The sequence below is a fragment of the Myodes glareolus genome, chromosome 7 (genome assembly GCF_982192425.1).
Source record: "Myodes glareolus chromosome 7, mMyoGla1.1, whole genome shotgun sequence".
Classification (NCBI taxonomy): domain Eukaryota; kingdom Metazoa; phylum Chordata; class Mammalia; order Rodentia; family Cricetidae; genus Myodes; species Myodes glareolus.
This window is the reverse complement of record NC_142032.1, coordinates 31,963,075-31,989,970: the sequence shown is the minus strand read 5'-3', so window position 1 is coordinate 31,989,970 and position 26,896 is coordinate 31,963,075. Positions and strand designations below refer to the sequence as shown.

General features: G+C 43.9%; 1 protein-coding gene across 1 annotated transcript in view; it reads right to left on the bottom strand.

The window, feature by feature from the left end:
• Gldc (glycine decarboxylase) overlaps positions 1-26,896 on the bottom strand; it is an 80,099-nt gene that overhangs the window by 20,778 nt on the left and 32,425 nt on the right. The window contains exons 6-16 of the mRNA XM_085693779.2: positions 26,475-26,622; positions 25,956-26,152; positions 24,419-24,515; positions 21,797-21,902; positions 19,438-19,577; positions 18,809-18,889; positions 15,448-15,545; positions 14,926-15,010; positions 14,724-14,765; positions 12,467-12,609; positions 4,968-5,043 (exon numbers count right to left, since the gene is read on the bottom strand). Coding sequence (XP_085549905.2) covers positions 4,968-5,043; positions 12,467-12,609; positions 14,724-14,765; positions 14,926-15,010; positions 15,448-15,545; positions 18,809-18,889; positions 19,438-19,577; positions 21,797-21,902; positions 24,419-24,515; positions 25,956-26,152; positions 26,475-26,622 — 1,213 coding nt within the window. The remainder of the gene's footprint in view (positions 1-4,967; positions 5,044-12,466; positions 12,610-14,723; positions 14,766-14,925; positions 15,011-15,447; positions 15,546-18,808; positions 18,890-19,437; positions 19,578-21,796; positions 21,903-24,418; positions 24,516-25,955; positions 26,153-26,474; positions 26,623-26,896) is intronic.

Genomic DNA, 26,896 nt, shown 5'->3' with positions numbered 1-26,896 from the left:
TAACAGCGGCCTGTGCCTCTTCTAACCTTGTCTTAGATGTAGCGGATGGGAAGCATCTTTAGGAGTACAAGGTCAGAAGTTGAAGCCTAGGATGCCACTGCCCTCATCATAGCCTCAGGGATGCTCCTGGCTGAACCAAGACAGATACACCCCAGGGGCCTCCCTAGGTCAACATAACCGTGCTGTGCCAGCACCTACTGGGTGCTTACTCTGCTGTGAACGACTTGTGTGAGGATCAACACCTGCCCTGTGCTCACACGACTCATTCATGAAATAAATGCCTTCTATCCACAGTACAATAGGTAACTGCTGATGGGACATGACTTCGGTGGAAGAAATGAAGGGACACTGTCTCAAGAGTACAGCTGACACTAAATGTAACATGGCAGGGGCCAGCTTGTTGGGGTATCTGTCTCACCTAGTACTCCACAGCCGGCAGGTCCCAAAGAAAATCACGCACAAGACTCCATAAGATTATAAACTGATTGGCCCATTAGGTTAGGCTTCTTGTTAACTCTTATAACTTATGTTACCCCATTATCCTTATCTATGTTAGCACATGGCTCCGTACCTTTCTCAGCAGGGCAGGTTACATGTTGCCTCTTTAGTGGTCTGCACAGGAGTGGCGGAGGAACCTCTCTGCTTCCCAGAATTTTCCTGTTTTCATTGCATCACCTCTACTTCCTGTCTGGTTTTCCCACCTATACTGCCTGCCTGGCCAATCAGCGTTTTATTAAAATATGATTGACAGAATACAGACAATTCTCCCGCATCAACTAAACCAAAAGATCTGTTGGATTTTGGTTTTGGATTTCAGTGCTGCATGTTTTCCAACTGCTCTCTACCACTGAACTGCATCCCTAGTCCCTCTATTGGATGTTTTTGCTGGGGTCAGGGGAGTAGCCACAGAGCATTGAACCCAGGGTCTCATGCACGCAGGCAAGTCAAGCGGTCTGCCACTGAGCCGCACCCCACAAAGGATTTTGATGGGGGTTGGGGGAGTGGTGGGTGTAGTGCCGCAAACCGGGGTTCCTATCTCCCATCCTCCACATCATGGCGTGAATACAGAAACCTTGCAGTTTGCAGGTCTCAGGCAGAACCATGACAAGACGGGACAGGGCTGAAGTTCTCCAACGGAACTCAAGTGGAGAGCGAGCCTGCTTGGAAAATCACAGACCCAGTGTGGCAACTCCTCTGGAGAGGGGTTATAACAATGGGCTTCTGGAGGAAAACTGTGGCTTCCAGCTGATTCCTCTAAAGCAGTGGTTGTACAAACAACACAATTACACACACAAACTCATATACAAACACACACAGATAGACATAAACATACACTCACATACACAAATGCACTCACATAAGATTGGGGAGGGGCTGGATAGAGGGCTCAGCAGTTAAGAGTGTGTACTGCTCTTGAAGAGGGTCTGAGTTCCAGTTCCCTTCCTAGGTCCAAGGATCAGATAGCTCAATTCTGTGGGCACCTGCATATGCCCCCACCACACATGGCCTGCAGAAACTAGGAAAGGCAACAGGTCCTCCCTAGCACCCTACCAACACCATGAAGACAGTTTTGGTCTCTAGCTATAAGTCAGTCCCTGAGTTTACAGTCATTTGCTAGAGCAGCCATGGAAAATCAATCCCTGGAACAATAAAGAGAGGCACTGTAGACACAGGTGTGTTCAGGGGAGATCTAAGGACCTTAAGTTACTTTCACGGTAGACACGCCTGTGTTCTGTGGAGTCTAAGGACCTTAAGTTACTTTCACAGAGTTACTTTTCCTCTCACTTTAAAATCACAGGGTTGTGCTGGCCACAGAAGTATTAGGAGCCAGAGTTGAAGTTTTGGTTTCTCTCTAAGCCTTAGAGTCCAAGGTGAATCCAACCATGGTATGCTTATATCCTTTAGGGGGATGCTAGGTCCTAACTTCTAGAAAGCCTGGTTGGTGCAGAGCTACAGATTTCCTCCTCAAAGAATGGCTGAACATGTGATGAGTTAGAAACTTCTCTGTTTTAAAGGCTATGACAGGCATTCAGGAAGAAAAACAGTTCTCAAAATTTAATAATCATATTAATAAAGTATACATGTGTACACATGAAAGGTCAGTGTTTCCCCTTTCTATAGGAAACTTAGTCTCTGGTCGGAAGACTTGAGTTGAGATTTGACCAGCAAAGGGAGAGACGAGCTGGGAAATGTTCTGTGTCTGGCACATGGTGATTGCTAAATATGTTTGCTAAATAATTCATTTTCCCAAATTAAACTACGAATCATGAACTTGGGCATTCTATTTCAGGAGTCTCTGGGACTTGACCAAAGAGCAACTGTGAAATAACTCCCCAACACAGCTTGAAGGCAGAGAACCGTCAGGACCTGGGCAGTTTTATAACACACAACGTCTCCAACTCCTTTTCAAAAGCAAAGGGTATGTTTAACTGAACTCCATTAGAGCCTATTGTGTGGGAGCAGCTGCCTTGACGTCACTAATGTGGAAAATCTTCCTTGGCGATTTGAATAATAAGTCATTCTTTTCTTTTCTAAAAAAAGGGACTTAAATTAAATGTGTGTCCAGAAGGATGCCAATGTTTCCAGACTGGTGAGCACTGTCGTGTTTCTGAGCTCAGTGGCTGGGGGGCTTCCCTGCTTTCTCCTCTTACTGTCCAGAAGTGATAATCCTGCACTCGTCAACAGAATGGCCCCTCAGCTTCTGTGATAGCAGTGTACACACACCAGTGCCAGGGAGGATATCACATCCAGGGCATGGGGAGCGGAGGAGAACTGGGATGCTGAGAGAGGGAGCGAGAGCCACAGACAGCCAATCACCAAAGATGGAAGTCTACCCAATTTGGAAAATCTCTCATTAGGAGTTTCTGGCTTGATCCCCAACTCCCATATCAAAGCAACTGTTTCCAAGTGCCAGAATGCAGAGTTAGGTAAACACAGGCTTGGGAAATACCAGAGAATGGAAAGAATCTGAATTCTGGCTGGCCCTTTATCATGGCTCAGTCGTGGGCCTTCCGCAGACGCTGCCAGAGTGGATTTGGTGCAGTGGTTCTTAACCTGTGGCTCAAGACCTCTTTGGCAAACCTCTAGCTCTAAAAGTATTTACATTACTGTTCATAACAGTTGCAAAATTACAGTGATGGAGTAGCTACAAAACAGCTTTCTGGTTGGAGGTCGCCGCAACATGAGGAACTGCATTAAAGAGTCACAGCATCTGGAAGGTTGAGGACCACTGGTCTGATGGCTTCCTTGTCAAGCAATGGCTGTGCAGTGTGGATGGTCTCACAGGAAGACCTGTGAGACCCAAACATAAAACAGTAAAAAAGTCAATGACATGGAGTTCCAAGGCTTACGGGGATTTGGGAACCATGAAGGAACCAGGGGTGGATTATCTGGTGTTCCCTCAACTGGACATTTCAGCTCCATAGTTCCCTTTCTGATTCTGTGAGTCGCTGAGGTCTCAAGACCACCATAGAGCTAGGAGATGATGACCCCAAGAAAGCTGAGTGAGCAAATCCAAATTCAAATGCCTGTCTACCGCATCACCAGATCTCAGGCCACCACACTGTCCCTGTGCATGCCCAGGGTGGCCAGTAATTTCTGAATTCATAAATGACTTGCTTCAATGATTGTTAAAAATATCAGTCCAATGACAGGCACGATAGAACACAACTGTGAGCCTGGCACTTAGGGAAACTGAAGCAAAACATTGGCAAGTACAAGGCCAGCCTGAACTACGTACTGAGACCCTACCTCAGCTAACATAGGAACAAATCAAAATAGCAAAAGCAGCTGGGCATGGGCTCAGGTGATGAATGAGGAGCTCAAGGCTTTCTCAGCAGGACAGAGAATATGAGGACAGTCTGGGCTATATATAGGTGATAATGACAGTAAGCAAACAAAAACTGTCGATGATGTGGCTCAGGTGTCCAGTGTTGCCCCAGCGTGGGAAAGGCCCGGGTTCAATCACCATCACCACAATACAGAGATAGGTAGGTAGATAGGTAGATAGACAGATGGATTTAAAGAAAACTCTATTCCCATTGGGAAGACACAGGGAGACAATGTTCCGTCTGCTTTTTTTCCAAAGAGAAAGTGAAAGTTTCAAAATTCTTCATTGCAAAATCCAGCCTAGCCAGAAAACCCTTTCAACTTCAATAAACTCAGAAAGGACCTGAGTTTAGACTATGACTCACTGATATTGCCCACTTAGGAAAGAACCTTCTGGAATTCTCCTGGAACTGTCAGGGCCTTTGTCCGTCTCCTGACACCTACTCTAAGATCCCTCTAAAAATTCCATCTCCACAGCTTAGTGGAAACCCTAGCACAGAGTTGACCTTCAAAATGGAGGGACCAGGACTCTTTTGGCCATAACTAGAGACTTTGGTTAGATCACACCACAACTTTCTGGGGCCTGAGTAGTGTCCGGTAGCACCAGCTGGTCCCCAGGAAATCTGAGAGGTGTCACTTTTGCAAACTTGACTCCCATGCCCAAAGCAAAGATTGGAGCAGAAATGCACTGGTCAGAGCTGAGAACAACCCCACGGGGGAACATATTTATGGGCATCTTTTGAGGATACATATAACCCAGACCATACTTAGGCTTAAAATTGCTCTGGTCTTAGGCCCAGAGCTAGGGTTGCGCCAAAGAGGAGGGCGGGAATGGCAGCAATCCTGCTGCCCACCGCCTTCTACTCCCTAGAGACCATTTCACTGGCCAGCTGGCTGACTCCAGATGCTGGGTTTGCACAAAAGCCTTTCATCTCTAGATGCTTCCCCTCACGATGATTACATGGGATGTCTTGGAAGCAAGAATCATGATGGTCACTTCACAGATATGTGTTTCTTGATATATGGTTCCCTGTCCACTTCCAAGAAGACTGGAAAGGCAGATCCCACAGAACCAAGGGGACCCTGTGATCTGAGCCTGCAACCACCCACAGCAGAGCCAGCTGCCTGCCCATGCTCACCGTTCTGTGCCTCTCTCCTTTCTGGTCTAAGTATGCTCTGATAGTGGCCAGTCCAGCATACTCGCCCTGGGCTCCACTGCAAAGACAAGACGAGAGAGTCAGGGCTGTGACTTTCATTTGTTCATTTATCAGACATAATCACACGTTAAGCAGTCATGGTCCTAGGTTTCATTCAGTATTTACTAGACACTAACCACACATTAACCACTCAGGGTCCTAGTTTATCTAGGATCTTTACAGGAACAACCAAAGGTGGGCCTTACTTATCAGTTCAGGACCAAACATACATGATTTTACTAAGGGAATAAGACTGGTTTAAAAAAAAATGTGAGAAAATATAAAAAACCCATTGCTAACTTTAATGAGGGAAAAATTTTGAAATTATAAGAAATTATAAGGGTTAGTTTATGGTGAGTCTCATTTCTCAACACATGCGTCACTTAACAAACCCTCTTATGCATAATTAAGCAATTATGAACTAACCTCATGTTCACGGTTTATCAGATCCAGTCAATATGTATATTTCAAAGCAAAAGATATTTTAAAATTATAACCGCACAAAATGATCACACCTAGAATAATAACATGTTTACTAATAAATCAAATACTGAGTCAAAGGCCACACTATCTCCACAGAAACTTTCGGCTGTTGTCACAGCATCCTTCCTGCCCTGAATCGATACAGCCGCTAGCAGCTCTGACTCTATCTTGCAGGCACCACTTGGAGACCATACTGAATGACTCACGTTCCTGTGAGCAACGCTGAGTCAACTGCACATGGGTCAACGTCCTGGTATTGTGTGAAGCAAGGAGTGGGAGGTGAGCATAGGTCTCTCTGCCTCGTTCACAAGGCTTTGACCTCCAGTCTACACCCCTTGAGATACAGCCCACCACTCCCTGATTTTACAGCTGAAGCGGAGGGTAGAGCATCACCTGCCCAGTGGGCTAACAGTGGCTGATGAGTAGTTTGGAACGGTGTCGACGGTGTCAAAGAGCCACAGATTTGTTTCCTCTGCAAACAGAACTGCTCTTTGAGTGTGTTTGTGTCGCCAGGACTGAGTCACAAGAGCAAACTCTTGGGATGGGGGCATAGACTGGGGTAGAAACCAGTAAAACCTAGCAAGTTTGAGGCCCTAGGTTCAATCATCGGTGACGGAGGCAGGTGGGGTGGGGGATACAGACACTGACTGGCTAAACGGGGGCTTTAGTTAAATGCAACAAAATGAAGGGACATGTCTGACAAGAGCCAAGACACCTAGCAGCTGTTCCCTGACACGGAGTCAGCGTTACCCCTCTCTGCTTTTTCCATAGGCAAAAAGGCTACTCATGGACTTCTGAAAGCAAACCTTTTTATTTGTTTGATTTGTTTGTTTTACATGCACTTTGCCATGGGTGTCAGGTTCCCTGGAACTGGAGTTACAGACAGTTGTGAACCACCATGGGGGCGCTGGGAATTGAACCCAGGTCCTCTGGAAGAGCAGTCAGTACTCTTAACCCCTGAGCCATCTCTCCAGCCCCACTTAATGCCTTTTATTATTGTTGTTGTTGCTATTTTATTTTTTTTCAAAGAGGGTTTCTCTGTGTAGCCCTAGCTGTCCTGGAACTCACTCTGTAGACCATGCTGACCTTGAACTCAGAGATCTACCCTTCTCTGCCTCCTAAGTGCAGGGATTAAAGGTATGCACCACCACTGCCTGGCTGACGCCTTTTATTTCCGGAGCAAGATAGTGAATGTCATGCTTAGAACATCGCTGTCCCCACTGATGACGGTGGTCCTCCTGGGCTGCCCTGTCATCTGTTAATGGAGATTACTATTGAGCGAGAGAAGTGACACAAAGAGTGAGTCATCCCAGTCCTGGGCACTCTTTGATTCATCCGACTCTTTGTCCGGACCATCCTAGCTGCAGCCCTGTGACCTTCATACCATTTCCTCTACTACTCTCCATCTGCCCAGGTCACCCTGGAAACACATCAAGCCAATTCTCATGCTGGGCATTTCCACACACGGTCCTGTGACGGACATCGTCTCCACGTCCTGACACAACGGAGTTCTTTTCAACATAAAGGCCCCCAAAGGCTACCCCTGAAAGCAAAGTGCGTGTTCATTTTGTTCTGAACTTTATTTTCTGTGCCAAGCACACTGATGAAAAGGAAAAGGGTGATCGATAACGCTGACCGATGAATGAATGATCTTCTCCAGCAAACTCTTACCACAGGGGCTAGAGAGAGGGTTCAGCCATTAAAGGCATTTCTGCTCCTTCCAGGGGATGATTCAAGTCCCAGCACTCACACTCAACAGCTTAAAATTGTCTGAAACACACCAACTCTGGGGGTCTGACGCCGTCTTCTGACTTCCTTGGGTACACACACACACACACACACACACACACACACACACCCATCCTTAAAAAACACCAATTTCATCTTATTTCACATGCTCACATGCCTTAGGTAAGCCTGTACACCTACTGTTCATGGAGTGTTACTGCAGTGTTCACACCGTGTGCCTGCCTTATCTCAGCTAAGCCAGATCCTTGACAGCCGGATCTGGATTTGGAGACCTGTGCATCCCCCCATAAGAAATCTATAGAACTGGATCTTTATGAAGTGACTCTGTAATAAATGCTCAGGGGATTTGTTCCAAATAGAAGTCTAGCCTTCAGCCCAAGCGATTCACATACAATTCATCCTTTCCCCGGTAGAAAGGGACTTTGATATCCTTGGGCATTCATAGCCTTGAGGTGAGCAAGAGCTGTGTAATTGGTCTTGCTGACTGCCCAACAGGAAGGAAATCACACCTGACACTAGAAACTAGGCTAGTGAAGTCATAGACTTGGAGAATTTATAACTACTATTTACTAAACCAGCACAATCCCTGAGTACATTCTGAACAATATCCTTATAGCCCAGGTATAGGTAACTTTCACCCCGACACAAAGAAGTATCTGTTTGTGACAGATGGAGACCACCAAAGAAAGCACAACTTGTCAACACGCGGAGAACAAGATCACGGATGCCCAGCCCCAGTGAACACATTACAACCCAACCCCTGATCCTGAGGCTGGGAACATTGAGGAGGATGGGCAGAAAGACTTCAAGGGGAAATCAGAGTACTGCAGTGAGATCATGCCTCATAGAAATGACAGGAGAGCCACACCCATGACACCTCAACAGCATGGCTCCCTAAACACGAGATGGACAAAGATAACACCAATAGACTTGCTAACGTGGAAGATAAAAATTTCTCATGGGACTCCACCCCTAGACAGAAAATTACAGGCAAGTAGTCTTCCCTAGGGATGAGCCCCCTCGTTAATTGTTTAATGCAGAGTGGTCAGTCTTGAAGTCATATACACACCAAACAACAGGGGTGTGTGTGTGTGTGTGTGTGTGTGTGTGTGTGTGTGTGTTTGTAAAACAATTAAAGAAAAAAGAGGCCATGAATTTGAAAGGGGGCAAGAAAGGGTAGAAGGAGTTGGAGGGAAAAGTGTGCGGGGATGATGTAGATATTTTAATTTTTAAAAAATAAACTTTTTTAAACTGTATTTTATATCTGCCCCTAGTTTTTTCTCATACCATCCACTCATCTTGTTTTGTGGCTGGCAATCAAGGTAAAGATGAGAACTGAAAGAAGATACTGACAGTTGGCGGATGGGATGTGAACTAAAGGGGCTCGCGGCCAAGCCTGATGACCTGAGTTTGATCCCCAGGACCCACATGATGGGAAGATTGTTCTGTGGATTGTTCTCCAAACACATGAATGCTGTAGTACACGTGTCCACATTTTCTCCCACACAATAAAGTAAATAAGTATACGTTTGTTTGTTTATTTTTAAAGAAGACACTGTTTGGACCTAAGAGCCAGCAATCCAAAAGGAGAACACTATGTGAAAGGTTGGAACTGCTACAGAGTTGTTGTCTTAGACACTCTTGCCATCAGCTGTCTCATCTAAATACCGCACTATGTTTCAATGCCATATGAAGCTTACGACAGAGGGATCGTTAAACAAGGCTATGAGTGCCACCTTTTGGTGATGAAGTATTATGAAAAATGCTTGTCTGTATAAACCAGGCAGAGACCATCAGAAAAGTATCTCATGTAGAGGGGAGCTTAAGACAGCGGCTTTAACATCTGTTTTCAATGAAGGCTGATGGCCTGGAGCTGCGTGGTAGGCTGCAGGGAGGCAGCGCTGGGGTGGTGAGCCTCAGACCCACACGTGCTGAGTGAATCGAGGCTTGAACTGCTTCTGCGGTCACTCAGGCAGAGGAGGGGGTGGCTGTGGAGTTCACTGTTTAATGCAGAATGAAAGGAAACCCATGGACGATTTTGTCTAACTAGCACCTATTCTTCAAAGGATCCCTAAGAAAATTCAATATGCTAGAAGAAACTGGAATAACTAGTCAAGAATCAAAGAGCTAGCAAAGGCTCGAGTCTGAGAAGACCCCACTGTTCTAGGGCTGACTAAAGCCTCACTGTCCAGGTGAATGGATGCTGGTGTACAAGACTGGCAAGCTAGTCGATGTGAATCAAGGAAAAACTCATAGAAATATAACAAATTGTACACAGAGACAGGGAAATAGTTCGTAACAGATAAAATTTCCTTTCCTAGGAGCAGAACAAAAATTTAAGGATATATAAAGCTCAATGATTTTTTTTTTAAATTAGAGACCTCTTGCTGGGGATCCTGGTGAAAAGCCTGGATTTAGAAGTGGCTGCCACATACTTAGCTTAGTTTTAGCCAGGTTTCAACATCTAGTCCTTCCTTGTGTCTAAAGAACAACGTGGGGTTTAATCTCATAGACACCATAGAAAGTTCTCAAATGAAAGTTGCTTTGGAATGTTTGGAGAAAGGCATCACTATAGCCAATATTTTTATGAAAAATATTTCTACATATTTTATACACGCACACTCACAAAGCAACATGGAGCTCAGGAGTGGAGAACACACTAAACTTCAGCTGTCCCCAGTGCTGTAATAATCCTTCTGTACACTGTGTAAATTACTCTGTGATTGGTTTACTAAAGAAACTGACTGGATAATACCTGGACAGGATAAAGTTAGGCAGGAGAACCAGACTAAGGACACTGGGAAAAAGAAGGTCAGAGTCAGGAATGCCAGTGAGATATGGGGGTGCAAGATGAAAGAGGCAACGACATTTACCAGAATGTAGATGAATAGAAATGGGATAATTTAAGTTGTAAGAGCTAATTAATAATAAGCCTGAGCTATTGGCTAACCATTTGTAATTAATATTGAGTCTCCATGTCAGGTATTTGGGAACTAGTGGGCAGGAAAGAAACATCTGCCTACACCACAGATCTCCCACTGGGTCTCCTGTTGTCTAGCCTGGCTTTGAACTCCTACCTCTATCTCCCAATGCCGGTGTCATGGGAATGCACCACCATGCATCCAACTCAGGATGTTGTATTTTGTATAAGTCAAAAGGTCTTATGGATCAACAAGTACTGCAGTGGTAGACTGCATACTCAGAGTACATGAGGATCTCAGTCAAAGTCAACACCAAAAATGAGAATAAGACAGGTAGTGTATCACACAGCTTTAATCCTAACACTCAGGAGGCAGAGGCGGATGGATCTTTATGAATTTGAGGCCAGCCTAGTCTACCTATTAAGTCTCCAGACCCGCCAGGACTACATAGTGAGATCTTATCTTAATTAATTAACTAATTAATTAATTGCAAACTTTAAGATATTCCCTAAAGGAAAAGGTTATATGACTATAACAGTTAAAAAGCTGAAGCTGGCTTGGTGGCTCAGGACTATAATCTCAGCATTTGAGAGATTGAGTTGGGAGAACTACTATGAATTTAAGGTCAGCATCAGCTACAGAGTAAGACCTTGTCTAGATTTAAAAACAAACAGACAAAAAAAACAAAATAAAACCAAAGCAAAACAACAACAAACGTAACAGATTCTGAGGGCTCTGCCTCCCATCTCGCGGTAGGAGCCCTGGGCAGCTACCACATACTCAGGCTTGCTCAACAGGCGCTTTAATGCACTGAGCCATCTCCAAGTCATTTGCACTTTCTCTTTTCAAAAGCAACTGTCGTAACTGGGGTTATTATTGCTGTGACGAAACACCCCAACCAAAAACAAATCGGGGACGACAGAATTTGCTTGGCTTACACTTCCATGCCATTGTTCTTCATTGAAGGAAATCAGGACAAGGTTCTCAAATAGGGCAGGAATCTGGAGGCAGGAGCTGATACAGAGGCCATGGAGGGGTGGGTGCTGCTTACTGGCTTTTTCTTCATGGCTTACTCAGCCGGTTTGATTATAGATCTCAGGACCACCAAGCCCAGAGGTGGTCCCACCCATAATGGGCTGAGCCTTCCCCATCAATTACTAATTAAGAAAATGCCTTACTGGCCTGCCTATAGCCTGATTTATGGAGGCATTTTCTCAACAAAGGCTTCCTCCTCTGTTGATGACTATGCCTTAGGTCAAATTAAACTCGTCAGTACATTTCCTCAACTTTAGAAGTCAAACACACTAACAATAATTTCAGCTTGTCTTTCTCTTTGTGTCCCTGGGAAATACACTTCTTATTTCTGTTTGCCTTTGAATACTGCATCATAATTCTGAACCATAGGTTTCTATGGTGATTTTAAGAATGGCAACGAGTTCTGGGAACAAGTTGAAGCAAGCCATGCTGGACTCAATGGGAAATGGAAAGGTAATTAAATATCATTAGACTTTTCTCGGCCAGGCTATAAATGTCCCCTGGGTTTATACTTTAAGGAAATATAATGGAAAAAACAGGGATTAAACAAACAAACAGGATAAAAAACACTATGTAGCCTTCGCTGGCCTGTAATTCACTATATAGAACCATGCTGGTCTTAAACTCACAGAGCTCCATCAAACTCTACCTCTTGAATGCTATGATTACAGGTGCATGCCACCATGCCCAGCAGGGATAAACTTCTTGACTATTTTACATTTAGCATCTAGGAAGTAGAAAGACCAGTGGTGACTTTGTTAAATTAAGCAAAGTTTTCATGTCAAAATTTATGATTATTCTGCTCACACATGGCTTCTGTGGATAGTTCTGATATAAAATAAAAACATCTAAATTGAAGCACCATGTTTCACTTTCAGAGCATCCTGTGTAATTGGGAGGCTTGGCTTGAAACACTTATAATTTTTGCATAGTTTCACCTGAAACATTCTCCTTTGAACTTAGGAACCTGAGTTCAGGAGAGGCACTCCTCCCTAAGGAAGCCCAAGGAGCAGCTGGGAAAGGTTCATATGGTGGAAAAACCAAGGTCCAGACCACAAATGGTCACCAAATTTCTAGCTGTGTAAATGAGGGCACCTTGGACTTCTGGGCATACCCCTGCAGGAGAGTCTATGTGCCCAGGCAACTTAGCATGATACATAGTAACAAATGATAACTAGGATACATAGAAACTGCAATTTGCTTTTGGAGGTGGGCATGATAGAGTTGCTAACAAGAGGGAACAAAGCACCTTACCTGTTAGGTTGGAAGGAGACTTGGTCATAACCTGTGAGCTCACAGAGGTCCTTCTCAAGTTCTTGGAAAAGCTGCTGGTATCCCTGGGCTTGGTCCAGAGGCACAAAGGGGTGGATGTTAGCAAATTCTTTCCATGTGATGGGCTGAAGAGCAAGAAGAGGAACATAAACATGTGTACTCTGTAAAAGTAACGATATAAATGATGATGATGGCCAAACCAAGAAGAGCACCAAGCAGCCAGGGACTGTCAAGGCACTGAGAATGTGCATTTGGTTTCTCTGCACAACTTAATGAAAGAAGAACTATTACTATCTACAGTGTACAAGTGTGACACAGAGGACACAAAGAAAGCTCAGACAGAAACACTATTCTACCTCTCCAGGAGCAGAAAGGTCCCAGAACAGACTTACATCCATGAAAGCAGTGAGTTTAGTCAAACCATTACATGTGCACACATGCATACATGTTATTGCCTTTTTACTGAGCAGAACCAGTTATGGACAGAAATGCTAACAGGAAAGGCCCTTCCTAACACAACCTGAAATCAGTTCCTTTGTGTAAAATAATTTGCAACATCAGAATAATCCAAGAAATAAAAAAATACACTAACTCTACTGGAAAAATCTTGGCCTTGTATAGATGAGCATCACTCATAACATCATGTTAATCAAATAAACTTAAACCTCAGATCTCACCCTTCTGACATTGTGAGTAGATTTCTAGAGAGAGGTATTGTGTGTGTGTGTGTGTGTGTGTGTGTGTGTGTGTGTGTGTGTGTTTGGTTTTTGACATGTGAATTCAAGGTCTTGCCTTTGCTTTCCAAGTTCTGGGATTACAGGCATGCAACTGACAAAAATTTACTTTAGCCTTTTAATTTTTTTTTTCTGTTGTTGTAACTAAGAAGCAAACCACAGCCGATGGATACCTGGCAAGTGTTCTACCACTGAGCCAATCTCCAGCCCATACTAACATTCTTAAGTCTACCTCTGAGGCTAGCTACAAACTGAAAAAAAAAACAGAAGATTTTAAAGGGCCAGATTTAGAAAACAAAACAAACAAACAAACAAACAAAAACTAGTTACCTATTTTAATTTAAAAGACAACTTTAATGTGCAAGACAACTCAGTGATGAAGTTGCCTGATGACCTGACTTTGATCCCTGGAACCCACCCAGTGAAGGAGAGAACCATTGTGCACTGTGGCTTTCATATGCAAGTACTCACACAATAAACAAACCCATAAAAAATAATAACAGTAATAATAATTTTATACAGCTGGGCATGGTAGACATGTTTGTAGATCCAGACACTTGGGACACTGATCTGGGACCACTGCTTTAATCAATGGCTTTAAAACTATCTCGAGGTAAAACTTTGATGATAAGAATACATTTTATCCATAAATTTTTTGGTTGTTTTGTTTTTTGAGGCAGAATTTCTCTGTCCTGAAACTCAATTTTTAGACCAGGTTAGCCCTCAACTCAGAGATCTGCATGCCTCTGCCCCCTGAGTGCTGGGATTAAGGGCATGTACCATCATACCTGGCTTTATCCACAAATTTAACTGATAAAGTTGTGAGAAATAAATATCAGGGTCTCTGCCAATCACAGAATGGCAAAGTAAAGGATCTTTAAAGCACACAGTCACAGTTCAAGTAGATGGTGTAGGAGGTCCTTCTGTCTATGTGTTGCTTTCATTGGTTAATAAAGGAACTGCTTTGGGCCATAGCAACTGCTTTGGGCCTCTGTTCTAAGAGAACAGACCTAGGTGGGGAAAACTAAATGGAATTCTGAGAGGAAGAAGGCAGAGTTAGAGAGAGATGCTATGGAGCTGCTGCTGCCAAAGATAGATGTGTTGGAACTTTGCTGATAGGCCATGAACTCATGATGATATACAGATTAATAAAAATGGGTTAAATTAATATAAGAGTTAGCCAATAAGAAGCTAAAGCTAATGGGCCAAGCAGTGTTTTAATGAATGTGGTTTCTGTGTGATTATTTTGGTTCTGGGCAGTTGGAACAAACAAGCGGCCTTCCTGTTACAGGTAGGCTTTTTTTTTTTTCATCCACTTCTGTACAAACTGGAAAAATACCACTTCATAGGTGAGACCTGCTTATTGTGAGTTTACCCCTTAGTACCCACTTCATAGACAAGACCTACTTACTGTGAGTTTGCCCCTAAGTACCCGCTTTGCAGACAAGACCTACTTACTGTGACTTTGCCCCTAAGTACCCGCGTTGTAGACAAGACCTACTTACTGTGAGTTCGGAGGAGCTATTGAGCTTCATCGTGCAGGACCCCTTGAAGAAGCAGATCCAAGAAGCATCACATTAATGATTTTCTACAGCCCATCTATCAACCCTCCCACCTCCCCACCAGGTACTGCTTCTTCCCCCCTTGCATTGTATTAGATACTACGATGTATAGGAGGAAGTGAGAAGAAAGGCCACAAATAGCTACCAATGGAATCATGCTGTGAACAAGGGAGATGTCTTTGTTCTCTAGTTTCTTCATGTACCGGACAAGATTGGTTTCCGAGTGATAGCTGTGAATATAAAACACAAGGTCAGAGCCATTGAATTAGAGTCCTGCTGATCCTCATACACAATAAGAAAGGAGTCCTCACTCCAAAGCCATGTTAATTGCATGTCAGAGGGAAGGACAGAGATTCTGGTGGACCTTAGTGCATACCTGATACAAGAAGCTACCGTGAAGAAGGCGAGAACACTGGGAAGAAGACAGAGTTCCTGAGATGAGCTTCAGCCTAACAAGGACATCTGCAGATTCCCCTCCCCACCCCAGGACAGTAGAACTGCCAGAAGACAAGGTAAACTTGACTCACGTCAGAGATGGGCTATGTCTGGTACTAGTGAGCCTGGCTGAGTGGCAATAAAAACTCAGGACCTATAAAGGTCAGCTTTCCCAAGCCCCTTGGTTCATTGCCAAGACACAACATGCAGAATCAGTGGAAGCCACACAAACCTGTTGAACACCTGATGTGTGAGAAACGGGCTGCTTCTCATGAATGAAGACCCTAGGATCCCTCTCCTCTCCTCTCCCATGCTTTCAGCTACCAATTCCTACAAAAGAGATCAAGGAAACTGAAGGACAGGGGCAAGGCTGGAAGCTTCCAGGCTAGATTAAAAATTCAAAAGACAAATGTATCAAGATAGTCACGTAAAAACCAAACTAATTGAACACTTAGAAGAAAATAATGGGACAGATATACAGGATATATGATGTAGCAATAGTTTCTTGTTCTTTGTTATTATTAATCTGAGACAAGGCCTCATTGTGTAGTCCTGGCTGGCCTGGAACTTGCTATGTAAATATGCTATCCCTGAACTCACAGAGGTCCACCTGCTCTACCTCCCAAATGCTGGGATTAAAGGTATGCATTGCGCCACTATGTCTAGCCTTAATGATGATTTCTTAAGCACTATACCAAAGCATGAGTAGAAAAAGAAAAAAAAAAATGGTAACTCGCATCACGTAGGGGACACCTAGGTCTTTGTGCTCACAAGTATGTACTAGAAGAAGTACACAGAGTTGCTCCTTCGGGGAAGGGAGACAAAACCTGTTTTCTGCTAGGAAAGCTAGGTCAGATCGGCTTTGGGTCCTGGTGACTTTCGTGTGCTATCTTCAATATCTTTATAGCTGGAGACTTTTCCATCCCTGGACTCTCTTCTGGATCCTTATTGTGAATTCATTTTTCTCAATCAACCATAAACAAATTGGGTTTTCTCAGCCAAACTCTAGAAACACTCTTATGGACTTTATAAAGAGTTTCTATATAGTTACATGTAATTTGTATTTAGCTCAATGTGTTTCTCAAGGAAATTTATGTATGCTTTGTTGTATACTCAGGATTGAGTTAATCATCACCAGAATAATTTTCACCAAATTGTGCTGTGCCTTAATGCTCCTAAAATAAACTACTCGGAGTCAGACCTCCCAAAGTTTGAATCAAACTGGCAAGAGCTGAGTTGTGTTGCCTTAATGCTCCTAAAATAAACTACTCGGGGTCAGACCTCCCAAAGTTTGAATCAAACTGGCAAGAGCTGAGTTGTGTTGAGTCAAAGCAGCTTCCTGCCTCCCTCAGCTCATCTCTCTGCTGGCATGAAGGTCACCGAGATCATTGCAGATCAGTATTTCATTAAAATTAAAAACATTTGAGAGGCTGAGTTCGTAGCTAAATTGGTAGAATGTTCCTGAAGTGTGCATGAGATCAGCATTTGATCCACAGCACAGCACACACTGGACGTGTGGCACACACCCATAATCCTAGTGCAAGGGAGGCAGGGACAAGAAGAGGAGCAGATCAATCTTTATGAAGAGGGAGAGATGGCTCAGTGGTTAGGAGCACTAATTGCTTTCCCAGAGGACCTGGGTTCAGTTCCCAGCAACCACATGGTGGCTCGCAATTCTCTGTCGCTCCAATTCCAGGGAATCTGACACCTTCTTCTGACTACATATATTCATATAGGCAAAGTACTCATGCATGTAAAATAAAACTAAATAAATCTAAAACAAAGTTGTTCAGTGGTTGGTTCCACTAGAACTTGTCTCAACAAAAAATGACAACAAATTAAAATAAGTAAATAAGAACACTTGCATTGTGGGTATTGCTCAGGACCTGATCACTTGCCTTGCAAAAGCAAGGCCCAAGTTAAAAACCTAGTACGTTCCACCAAAAGAACAGCAATTAAGAGCTGTAAATTAAGGGCTCTAGCTCAGTAGTTAAGTCCTTACTTGTCCAGTGTGTGTGAGGTCCTGAGTTCGATCACTAGCACAATGAAAGAAATAAGCGAAAATAAAAAAAAAAAAACAACAACATTTTTTTTCATCAGTGATATTATCCAGAGAGCCAAGAAGCTGCTCAAATAACGGGAGAAAATGTAGGCAAATCAAAGGATTTTATATCTATAACAGCTAATTAAATGTGTGGCCTGTTCCTCTTCCCTCTTTGCTAATAGGATAGGTGCCGGTTTGTTTTTGTTGACTTGGCCCAAACTAAAGTCACTTGGAAGAAGGAATCTCAGCTGAAGAATTCCTTCCATCAGACTGGCCTGTAGGAACACTTTCTTGATTGAGGATTGATGGGAGAGGGTCTGGCCCACTATGAAGGTCACCACACTGGGCAAGAGGGCCTGGATTGTGTGAGAAAGCGAGCCAGTAAGCAGCCTTCCTTCATGGTTTCCACCTGTGTTCCCTCCTGACTCCTCCGCATGATGTACCATGCCTTTCTGCCCCTACGTGGTATTTGGTCAGAGAACACTATCAGAGCAACAGGAAACAAATGGAAGCATACAGTTATCTCGAGTCTTGTATTAACGACTCCAGAAACATCCCTCAAATGCACACAGATCAACAACCTTAAGGAAAATCAGTCCAGGGCTCTACAGGGGAAGGTGTTACTATAAGGTGGTCCTATTCAATTTATAAAATCTAACATTGGGGGAGCATTGTGAAGCTTCTTGGTAGTTTATCATCGCTATCTGGGGCTGACTAATGCGCTGGGGGAGGCATCTCAAGCTTCTGTAATAAAAGCTTCCTTCCATTGGCTCATTCAACAGATACTGACTAAAGTCACAGCCATGCGACAAACCATGGAGAAAGAGTATAGAGTGCTCTGAGTAGATCTCATCAGAGGTCTAGGGAGCCACTGACTTCTCTCACTTCAAGCCTATGGGAGGGTAACCCTGCACCTTGCTCACCCCTGATAGTTCACGCTGTGGAACCTACTCAGCCGTGCAGAAGTGACTCGGTGCTGCAGGACTGTCTCTCCCCCTGGCCCTTTATGACTTCTTCCCCAGGAGAGAGAGGACATCTGGACACACCTTCCTCTTTCAGATCTTAGTGTAGGAAACTTATCCAAGCTCTGGTGAGAAACTGATCCATTCTGCTCAGTTTCCTCACAGGCCAGGCTGGGTTTCTATGCCTGGCTCCTCAATGGTCTATACACTTATTAGAGGCAGAGACCATGTCCAATTGCCACCATAATAATCGCAGGACATAGCATAATGCCTGGCATATATTACACCCTTGAAAATTACTCATTAAATGAGTAAGTATAGTAAATTTCCCAGAATACAATGTCACAAATCTTTGTACTGAAGTCAGGGTGCTGCATCGCTAATAACCCACCTAGCCTGAATGCACTGGCATTTAGAGTCTGTTTACAGTGACTTTTAGCTATCAGTAGTCATAGGGAAAGAGGGGACAAGCAGTGCCATAATCTGAACAGCAGACTGGCCACTGCCACCCCTGAGCCTGTTCTCACTCAGATTCAGGCCCACAGAAGGCAGAGCTGAGCCCTCCTTGACACCACGTCTTTACTTACTGCGGATGACTCACAGCCAAAGATCCACAGTAAATCGTCCAGATCCTTCTCGGTGACTGTTTCATCCAGAGAGATGCCAAGCTACAGAAACAAACAGCAAAAGGAAATCATCCCCTCCAACCTCCAGACCACGACGGGAGGGTCGGGGGTACAACGACACGAGACGGGAGGACAAGACGGGAAAATGTCCTAGTCAAACACCTCATGCACTCTAGAACACCAGGGAACCGTTACGACCATGCTGATCTTTAAGGGAAAGGGACGAGACCAGTCTCCAACTTGATAAGATTTGGAATTTGGCAAGCTACCTGTAGACACTAACAGTCTGATGACTTTAGGATGCTCCCATAGGAACTAAATGTGGGAAGTTTTTCATCCTTTCTTTCATTTTGTTATCTAACTTAGAGCCTTATTTATGAACAGTCCCAAACACAGAACCATTCTTGAGAAAAGCTGAGGACAATTGATTCTTTGAAAAAGTCACAGTACAACAAGTTGGACATTTAAAACATTACAAAAAATAGACTCCAAATCCCAATGTTTTTTTTTTAAACAAAATAGAAGGTGTGTCATGGGAGAATCCACGAAAGCACACAGAACCGGTTAAACATACTAAGTATTTCACTCACTGTGCCATCTTCAAACAGTCGGAAGTTGATCTGCCTCTGAGCTGCCCTGCCCAATACCTCCTGCACTGAACAGCCGCACTGAACCTTTACGGTGTCAAAGAACAGGTCGTGCTGGAGCTGATGTCCGGCTCGTTTGAGACCTAGACAAGACAGGGAACACACTCATCTCTAACAGAGCTCTGAGTCGCAGCCACTAACATCACAGACATCAGGAGGTGACCCCTACTGTAGGTTGTTCCTCTCCTGGCCAGGATATTGGTGGCTGTTTTAAAAGGGTATTGAATGAATTTATTAGTGTGTTATAGAAAATCATGAAACACATATCAAACAAGGGAAGAAAAATTACCAGCCAATCAGCTAGAAATAAGTCTTGATGTCATATTAGAAATGGTTGTAATATGTGTGTGTGAGAGAGAGAAATAGAGAGTGTGTGTTTGTTTGTCTATAGAACAGTTCCCCATATAATTATTTTCAGTAACTATCTAGTAAGTAGTCAAATATATGGATGCAACATTATGGAATTATGTGTATCGAGCATTTAATCTGTTTCCAAGACTGGACAATTTATTGAAAACAAGGTTTCAAGGGACAATATTTTCACACATATCTGATTACTTCCTTTAGATGAATTTCTAATAGTAGTGTAGCTGGATCATATTGTAGGCACAATTTTTAAGTTGATTTTTGGCTGTTGTTTTGGCAGTTAAAAGTCGTTAGTCAAGTGCATGTCTGTGCATGTGTGCAATGTGTGCACGTGGCGGTCAGAGGTCAACACTGTCTTCTTCAGTTCCTTTCTACCCTTTTTTTTGTGGTTGTTGTTGTGGCTGTTGTTTTTGACACAGGGTCTAACTCAATCTGAAGCACATCACTTCAGTTAAACTAGTAGGCTAATAAATATCAAGTATCATTAGTCAATATTTCTCCACTGCTAGGAGGATTATGGCATAATCTGAACCACACCCCAGCTTTTAAAGAGGGGTCTGAGGATTTGACCTATGAAGGGACACTAGCCTACTGGAGCATGTGGCTCTGGCAGGCCTTGCCCTTCTCCCTGATCCCCTATTCCTTGCTAAAAACTATCATACTGCATTCCTAAAGCTACTCCCCAAGGTCTATTCCCTTATTTGGCCAATTCCTCCTCCTGAGGCCGACTACCAAGGTCCAGCTATCAAAGTATTAAAGTCCAGCAATCAGAAGTCCTCTTTGGCTCACCTAATTAACATGTCCAATTAAAATTAACATGTCCACTTCATCTTAATGGGATGTTCCCCCTTTTACCTTTATAAACTGCCAATTTCCTATGTGCCGCGTCTGTCTCCTCTCTATCCAGAGGCAGTCCTTTGTCCTCTGGGAAAACTCCTGCCCCCTTTCCCCTTTTCCCTTTCCCTTTCTCTCTCTTCCTCATTCCCTGTCTTGGTCCTTTGTCCCTCTAGGGCAAATAATCCCCTTTGTGCTGAGAACTTGGTCTGAGAACTTGATCTTGGGGATGTCTTGAGCCAATTTCGAGGTTCCCCACAAATTCAAGGCCTTGTGTTTGTGAAGCCTTCTTCCCTACATCTTAAAACTTTTTGATACAGTGCTGGACTGTCATCCATAAAAAGCCACACCAATAGGGTATTAACATTTCTTAATTACTACCAACGCAAAGGGACAAGAGCTGAGTGTCTAACTCAGTGGTAAACATGTCTAGGGTTCTGAACTTCATCCCTAGAACCATACAAAAACAAAAAATTAAAAATAATAAAACAGGATGCATGGATGGCACATGTCTGCACATGCGAGGCACAAGCAGGGGATCATGAGTTCGAAGGTTATCTTCAGCTACATCATAAGTTTGAGGCTGTCTGACCTACACAAGTCTTTGTCAAGAACACAACAAAAAGATAAAAGAGTTCCTGGATTAATAATCAGGTTGAAATTATATGAGACCATTGGCCACTTATTTGTATACTTATCTATTTTTAAATTGTATAATGACTTTTGTTCAGTTTCTCATAGAAAAATGTTCATTGTGTCCTTGTATTTTGGACGAGAAAAATAAAGAACTTGATCTATTACAAATATCAACACTCACTGAGTGCGGTGACACACGAGTACTCAGGAGGCAGAGACAGAGGGATCACCATGATTCAAGGCCTGTTTGGTTTATGTGGTGAATTGCAGGCCAGCCAGGGCTACACAGTGAGACCCTGTCTAAGAAAAAGAAAAGAAAAAGAGTATATCATCCTGTCATAGACATTAAAGATATTGTCCTCCTCCTTATCTGGTCTTTGTTTGTATTTGGTGTTGGACATACCCCTGTTTTCATGCACTTATCACAAGTATCAATCTTGTTACGCTGGGAACACAACCAACTCACCTTCAGACAAAATCAGCGTGGCATTATGAACCCTTTTAGCGATGTGCTTCAGCCCATGGGAACCATGGTAAATGGCAAACATGGCAGCCATGTTGGCTAAGAGGGCCTGAAACAAGAAAGAGCATTTACGGAATCAACAATGTTCCACAACAAGGCATCGGAAGACGGGTGGTGGGAGGGAGGAATGACTAATGTAGGATGTCCAAAATAAAGAAAAACGAGCCCAAATGACTTAATATCCTGCATTCTCTGTGACAGCCGAGGACCATTGGAGAGCCTGGGGGAAAACAGTGTTGACGTCATCATCCTAACCCTCAGTAAGGGGTCTCACTGGCACAACAGGACCATGTCAGTCATGAGGGGAAAGCAGACTGCCGTCAGCACCGCCAGGAAGTATCTACTGTTGGGAGACAGTCGAGTCATAATGACCTCAGGGAGGAAAATGTGAGATTTGGGGGTTTTATGCACAATTAAATATTTCTTCAGGAATCAAAACAACAAGCAATTTTCAAACACTCAAAATCTCCAAGAAAAGAATTCTTCTGAAGCTAAATAGTAATTACCTTCAGTAATCAACGGATCAGTGAGGGGAGATAACTCAAGGGGTAAAGCACTTACACCAAATAAAAGAGCCTGTGTTTAGATCCCTAGAATCCACACGAAAACAGACACAGAAGGGCAACACCTGACCACAGGGGTGTCCCCTGTTTCAAAGAAAAGTAAGAGAAGCTGGGGTGAGGCACAAAAGATGGTGAGAATTTTTATATCGGTCAGGCCACAAGTTTCTAGAAAGGTTTAAAATATAACACATTAACAGACTTTCAGAGTTTAAAAAAATAGCCATGCTCCATCAATGATGGAGATCTGAGAGAAATTCAGGGTGGAGCACATGATGCTAACTGGGAAAATGCAGGACTAAGAAAAGCAACAGATGATACAGCAGCAGTAGACGATATACAAAGAGAGCAGAGGGGAAAGCTCAGGAAAGACCAGCCACACCTTGCATAAGAGCAATTGCAGGCTTGTAAAGACACTGGCATGTCGTGAGCGCTCATAGAACAGGTCAGGAAAAGGAACACTGAAATGAAAAAGACAGCAAAATGTAAAGACAATAATTGGGGAAGACAGACTACGGCCATCCGCAAAATGATTATGATTTTCTTTCATAAACACCATTTTCATAACTGCTGAAAATAGACAGAAAAACGATGACATGAGCTGTATACAAACTAAAGAAAATGAAGAGGAAGCAGCCACATAGCTTTGATTGTTGTAGACAGCCCAGTAGATGATTTTCAAACTTTGAAGCGAAGGACCGGTAAGATGGCTCGGTAGGTAAAAGAACTGCCATGCAAGCCCAATGACGTGAGTTTGGTTTCCAGATTCTACGGTGGACGGGGAGAACTGGTTCATGCAAGTTGTCCTCTGACCTCCACAAGTGTGCCATGGCACATATGCACCTACCTCCCCCACGTGCTCACATGAATATATACATTAAATCAGATTTAAAAAAATAGGTGTTGGAGAGGTGGTTCAGCAGTTAAGAGCACTGGGTATTCTTCCAGAAGACCAGAGAGAGCTGCCTGCCCCTGCATTCTGAGTGCTAGGATTAAAGATGTGTACCAAGATAGCTGTGCCTACTTGTGGTGGTGGTGGTGTGGTGTTTGTGTGTGTACTGCTCACACTGGGCCTCCACTGAGTTTCTAAAATTGACTCAAGTCCTGAAGCAACTTCAAGGAGGTCAGAAGCCCACAAATAACTACCTTTCTCCTGTCAATTTCAAGAACCCTTTTCATGACCCCCAAAAGAATGTTCTATGACTACCAGAAGATGCCCGTCTGGACCTTCCCCTCTATCACGTCACCTCTGCCCTCCTTGCCTCCTTCATGGAGATCTTCCATTGTAGCTCAAAGAGATAGTGATACAGTTCCACCTATATGGACTACCCCATGGCTAAGAAATCAAGACACCATGAGCCCAGTACTTCATAATAAATACACTCAAAGCACATGGGGATTAAAGGGCAGCTTTGGAGTCTGTCCTGGAACTAGCTCTTGTAGACCAGACTGGCCTCGAACTCACAGAGATCCACCAGCCTCTGCCTCCTGAGTGCTGGGATTAAAGGTGCACCACCACTGACAAGTAATGATATCTTTTATTAAGATTTATTTTTATTTCTCTGTAGATGTGTTTGGGTACATGTGCATGTCTTTGTGAATACATATGACGTGTGTTCAGGTGTGCTCAGAGGCCAGAGGAGGGCTTTGGATTCCCTGGAGCTGGACCTCATGGGTTCTGGGAACCCGACTTGGATCCTCTAGAGAAGCAGCTAGTACCCTTAACCCCTGAGCCATCTCTCGGGCCCCAAGAGCCTAAGAGCACTTTTTATTGTATTGTTAATCACGATGAAATGAATGCACAGGAAATGTATGACTCAGGACGGCAGTCGGATGCAGGACCAGGCTTCTCCGGCCACAAGATCTCCCATCACTGGTGTACATGCGGTTCAGCCGCTGGATGCAGGACCAGGCTTCTCCGGCCACAAGATCTCCCATCACTGGTGTACATGCGGTTCAGCCGCTGGAGAATGAACGCAGCAGTCAGGTTGGATACGACACTTACCTGTGCAGTGCAGATGTTGCTGGTGGCTTTGTCTCTCCGGATGTGCTGTTCTCTGGTCTGAAGAGCAAGGCGATACACTTCTTTCCCTGTGGCATCCCTGAGTCAAGACAACACATGCACTCAGTACAGGTAATCACAGCCCGGGGCTGTCCGAGATGCACTTGCTTTCCCAGCTGAAGGGGATTCAGTATATTGGTGTTGGTGCAAGTTCAAAAAAAAAGAAAAACAAAAACCAACTTCCAGATGTCCACATTCTCAATAGGGCTATCTATAGGCTTGCAATTTGAACTTCGAGGCACCGAGGCATGTACAATAAAGCCTGGAGCAAATTTGTCAGGAACTACTCTGTCTAACAGGGTGATAGGACCAGGGAGTATGTTACTCAGTCTCCATGACTGATAGAGGGGAAATGGTGATAAACTGAGAAAACAGAATTTCTCCACTAGAGGTTTGAAGAGACTGAATGCTTATTAAGAAAACAGAAAAGGAATGTGAGCAGTCTCATTACTTACCTCATAAAGACTTCCCTTCTTATGTAATATATAAATGGATATAGACAGATAGATATATATAGATGATATGTATATAGATGAAGATAGATAAAGATAGATATAAATATTAGATGATAGATTACAGGTGCGTAGATAGATAAATAGAGATAGATAGGCGGATGGATAGATAGATAGATAGATAGATAGATAGATAGATAGATAGATAGATAGTTTTGGGTGGACTATGGTAAAACTCAGATTTCCCCAGCACAAATCTTAAACTAAGAAGGAAGCACCATCAGGGAGAAGCCATGAAGACTCAGAGTCACATGGCAGGAACCTCCAGACACCAAATGAATCACACTCAGTGTGTGCTTTTAATTCCTCTCTGCACTTGTTTTTGGTGTGCGAGTGTGTACGAACGTACGGACGTGTGTGTGTGTGTGTGTGTGTGTGTGTGTGTGTGTGTGAAGGACAACTTGCATAAGTGAGTTCTTCCTTCCACAATAAGATATACAAGAGCTATCTGGTTAGACACAAAGCACTTAACATGTGCGGATCTCCCCAGACCTCTGTCAACCGAGATTCCCCGTACATGGCTATACTCATACGTTACAGAGGATACAGACACTTTTCATATTGTCTGAATTACAGTGTGCAGAAGTACCGGTGCACACCCAAAATGGATTCCCTCTTCTTAGTTGGTGTTGTACTTGTCTTTAATCTACTTGGCAGGGGCTAATTAAATTTGGAGAGAAATCAGAGAAAAAGAACAGGGAGAGGAAGGGGTGGGTGGAGAGGTGGCTCTGCTGTTGAATACATCCTGATTTGTTTCCTAGCATCCACACTGGGCAACTCAGAGCTGCCTATACTCCAGCTTCAGAGGACCCAATGTCCTCTTCTGGTTTCCTACACACACATGGCATATAGTCATATACATATATACACACACACACGCGCACACACAATGAAAATAAATCTTTAATAAATAGGAAAGAGAAAGAACAGGGAAGGTCAGAATCACAATGAGGGCTGTGACACTTTACCTTGTCACCCCCACCATCCTTCCAGGCATCATCCTCACCAGGCTTTCTTTGACAGCAAAAAAGGCGGCATGTGGTCCCCCATAGCCCAGCGGCACTCCAAACCTCTGGGAGTTGCCCAGGGCAATGTCCACGCCAAACTCTCCAGGTGGCCTCAGGATGCACAGAGCTAAGAGGTCAGTGGCACAGCAGGTCAGACTCTGGAGGGAACGGAGACGCGGTCAAGGTTATTACCGTCTCCTGCGCTGGGAAGCCCCAGGAGTTGTTTCTACCACAGACACACTGGCAGGGAGGGTGCATTTCGGGAATTCCATTTGCTTGTGCATTCATCCACGCAACAAAGATTTACTGGATGCTGCTGAGCATCACGGATTAGTGAATGACACTCGCGAACAGGCAGGGGCAGTGCAAGGGAATTTCACCATTCCGTGTGGTAACTGTAAAGGAATTAAAATACACCAGAAGGCAGACACATGGAAAGTAGGACATACCTTCCTGGGCTTCAACAAGGGGGTTACCTACCCCAGTCTGATGGGCTCTTTCTACAAGGTCTGTGAAGTCCTCCACCTTCCCCTCAGTGTCTGGGTACTGGAACAGCACCCCACTGACATCTTTGCCACTGAAATCCATTTCATGTGGTAACTTCAGCTCGACAAGCACCCCCCTATATCTGTAAATAAAGGGAAATTTTTTTCTTTATTATTATTAGTGCGTGTGTGATGTGTTTGTGAGTGCATGTATATGTGTGTGTGTGTGTACAGGTGTGCACAGGTGTAATATGTTTGTGAGTGCAGATTCTCACATGCCTAGGCACATGTGAAGAGGTCAGAGGACAACATTTGAGAGTGAGCTTTCTCTACCATGGGTTCTGGTGATAGAACTCAGGCTGCTAGGCCAGCTGATCCATCCTGCCAGCCCAGAAAATGTAACGAACACCAGGTTAT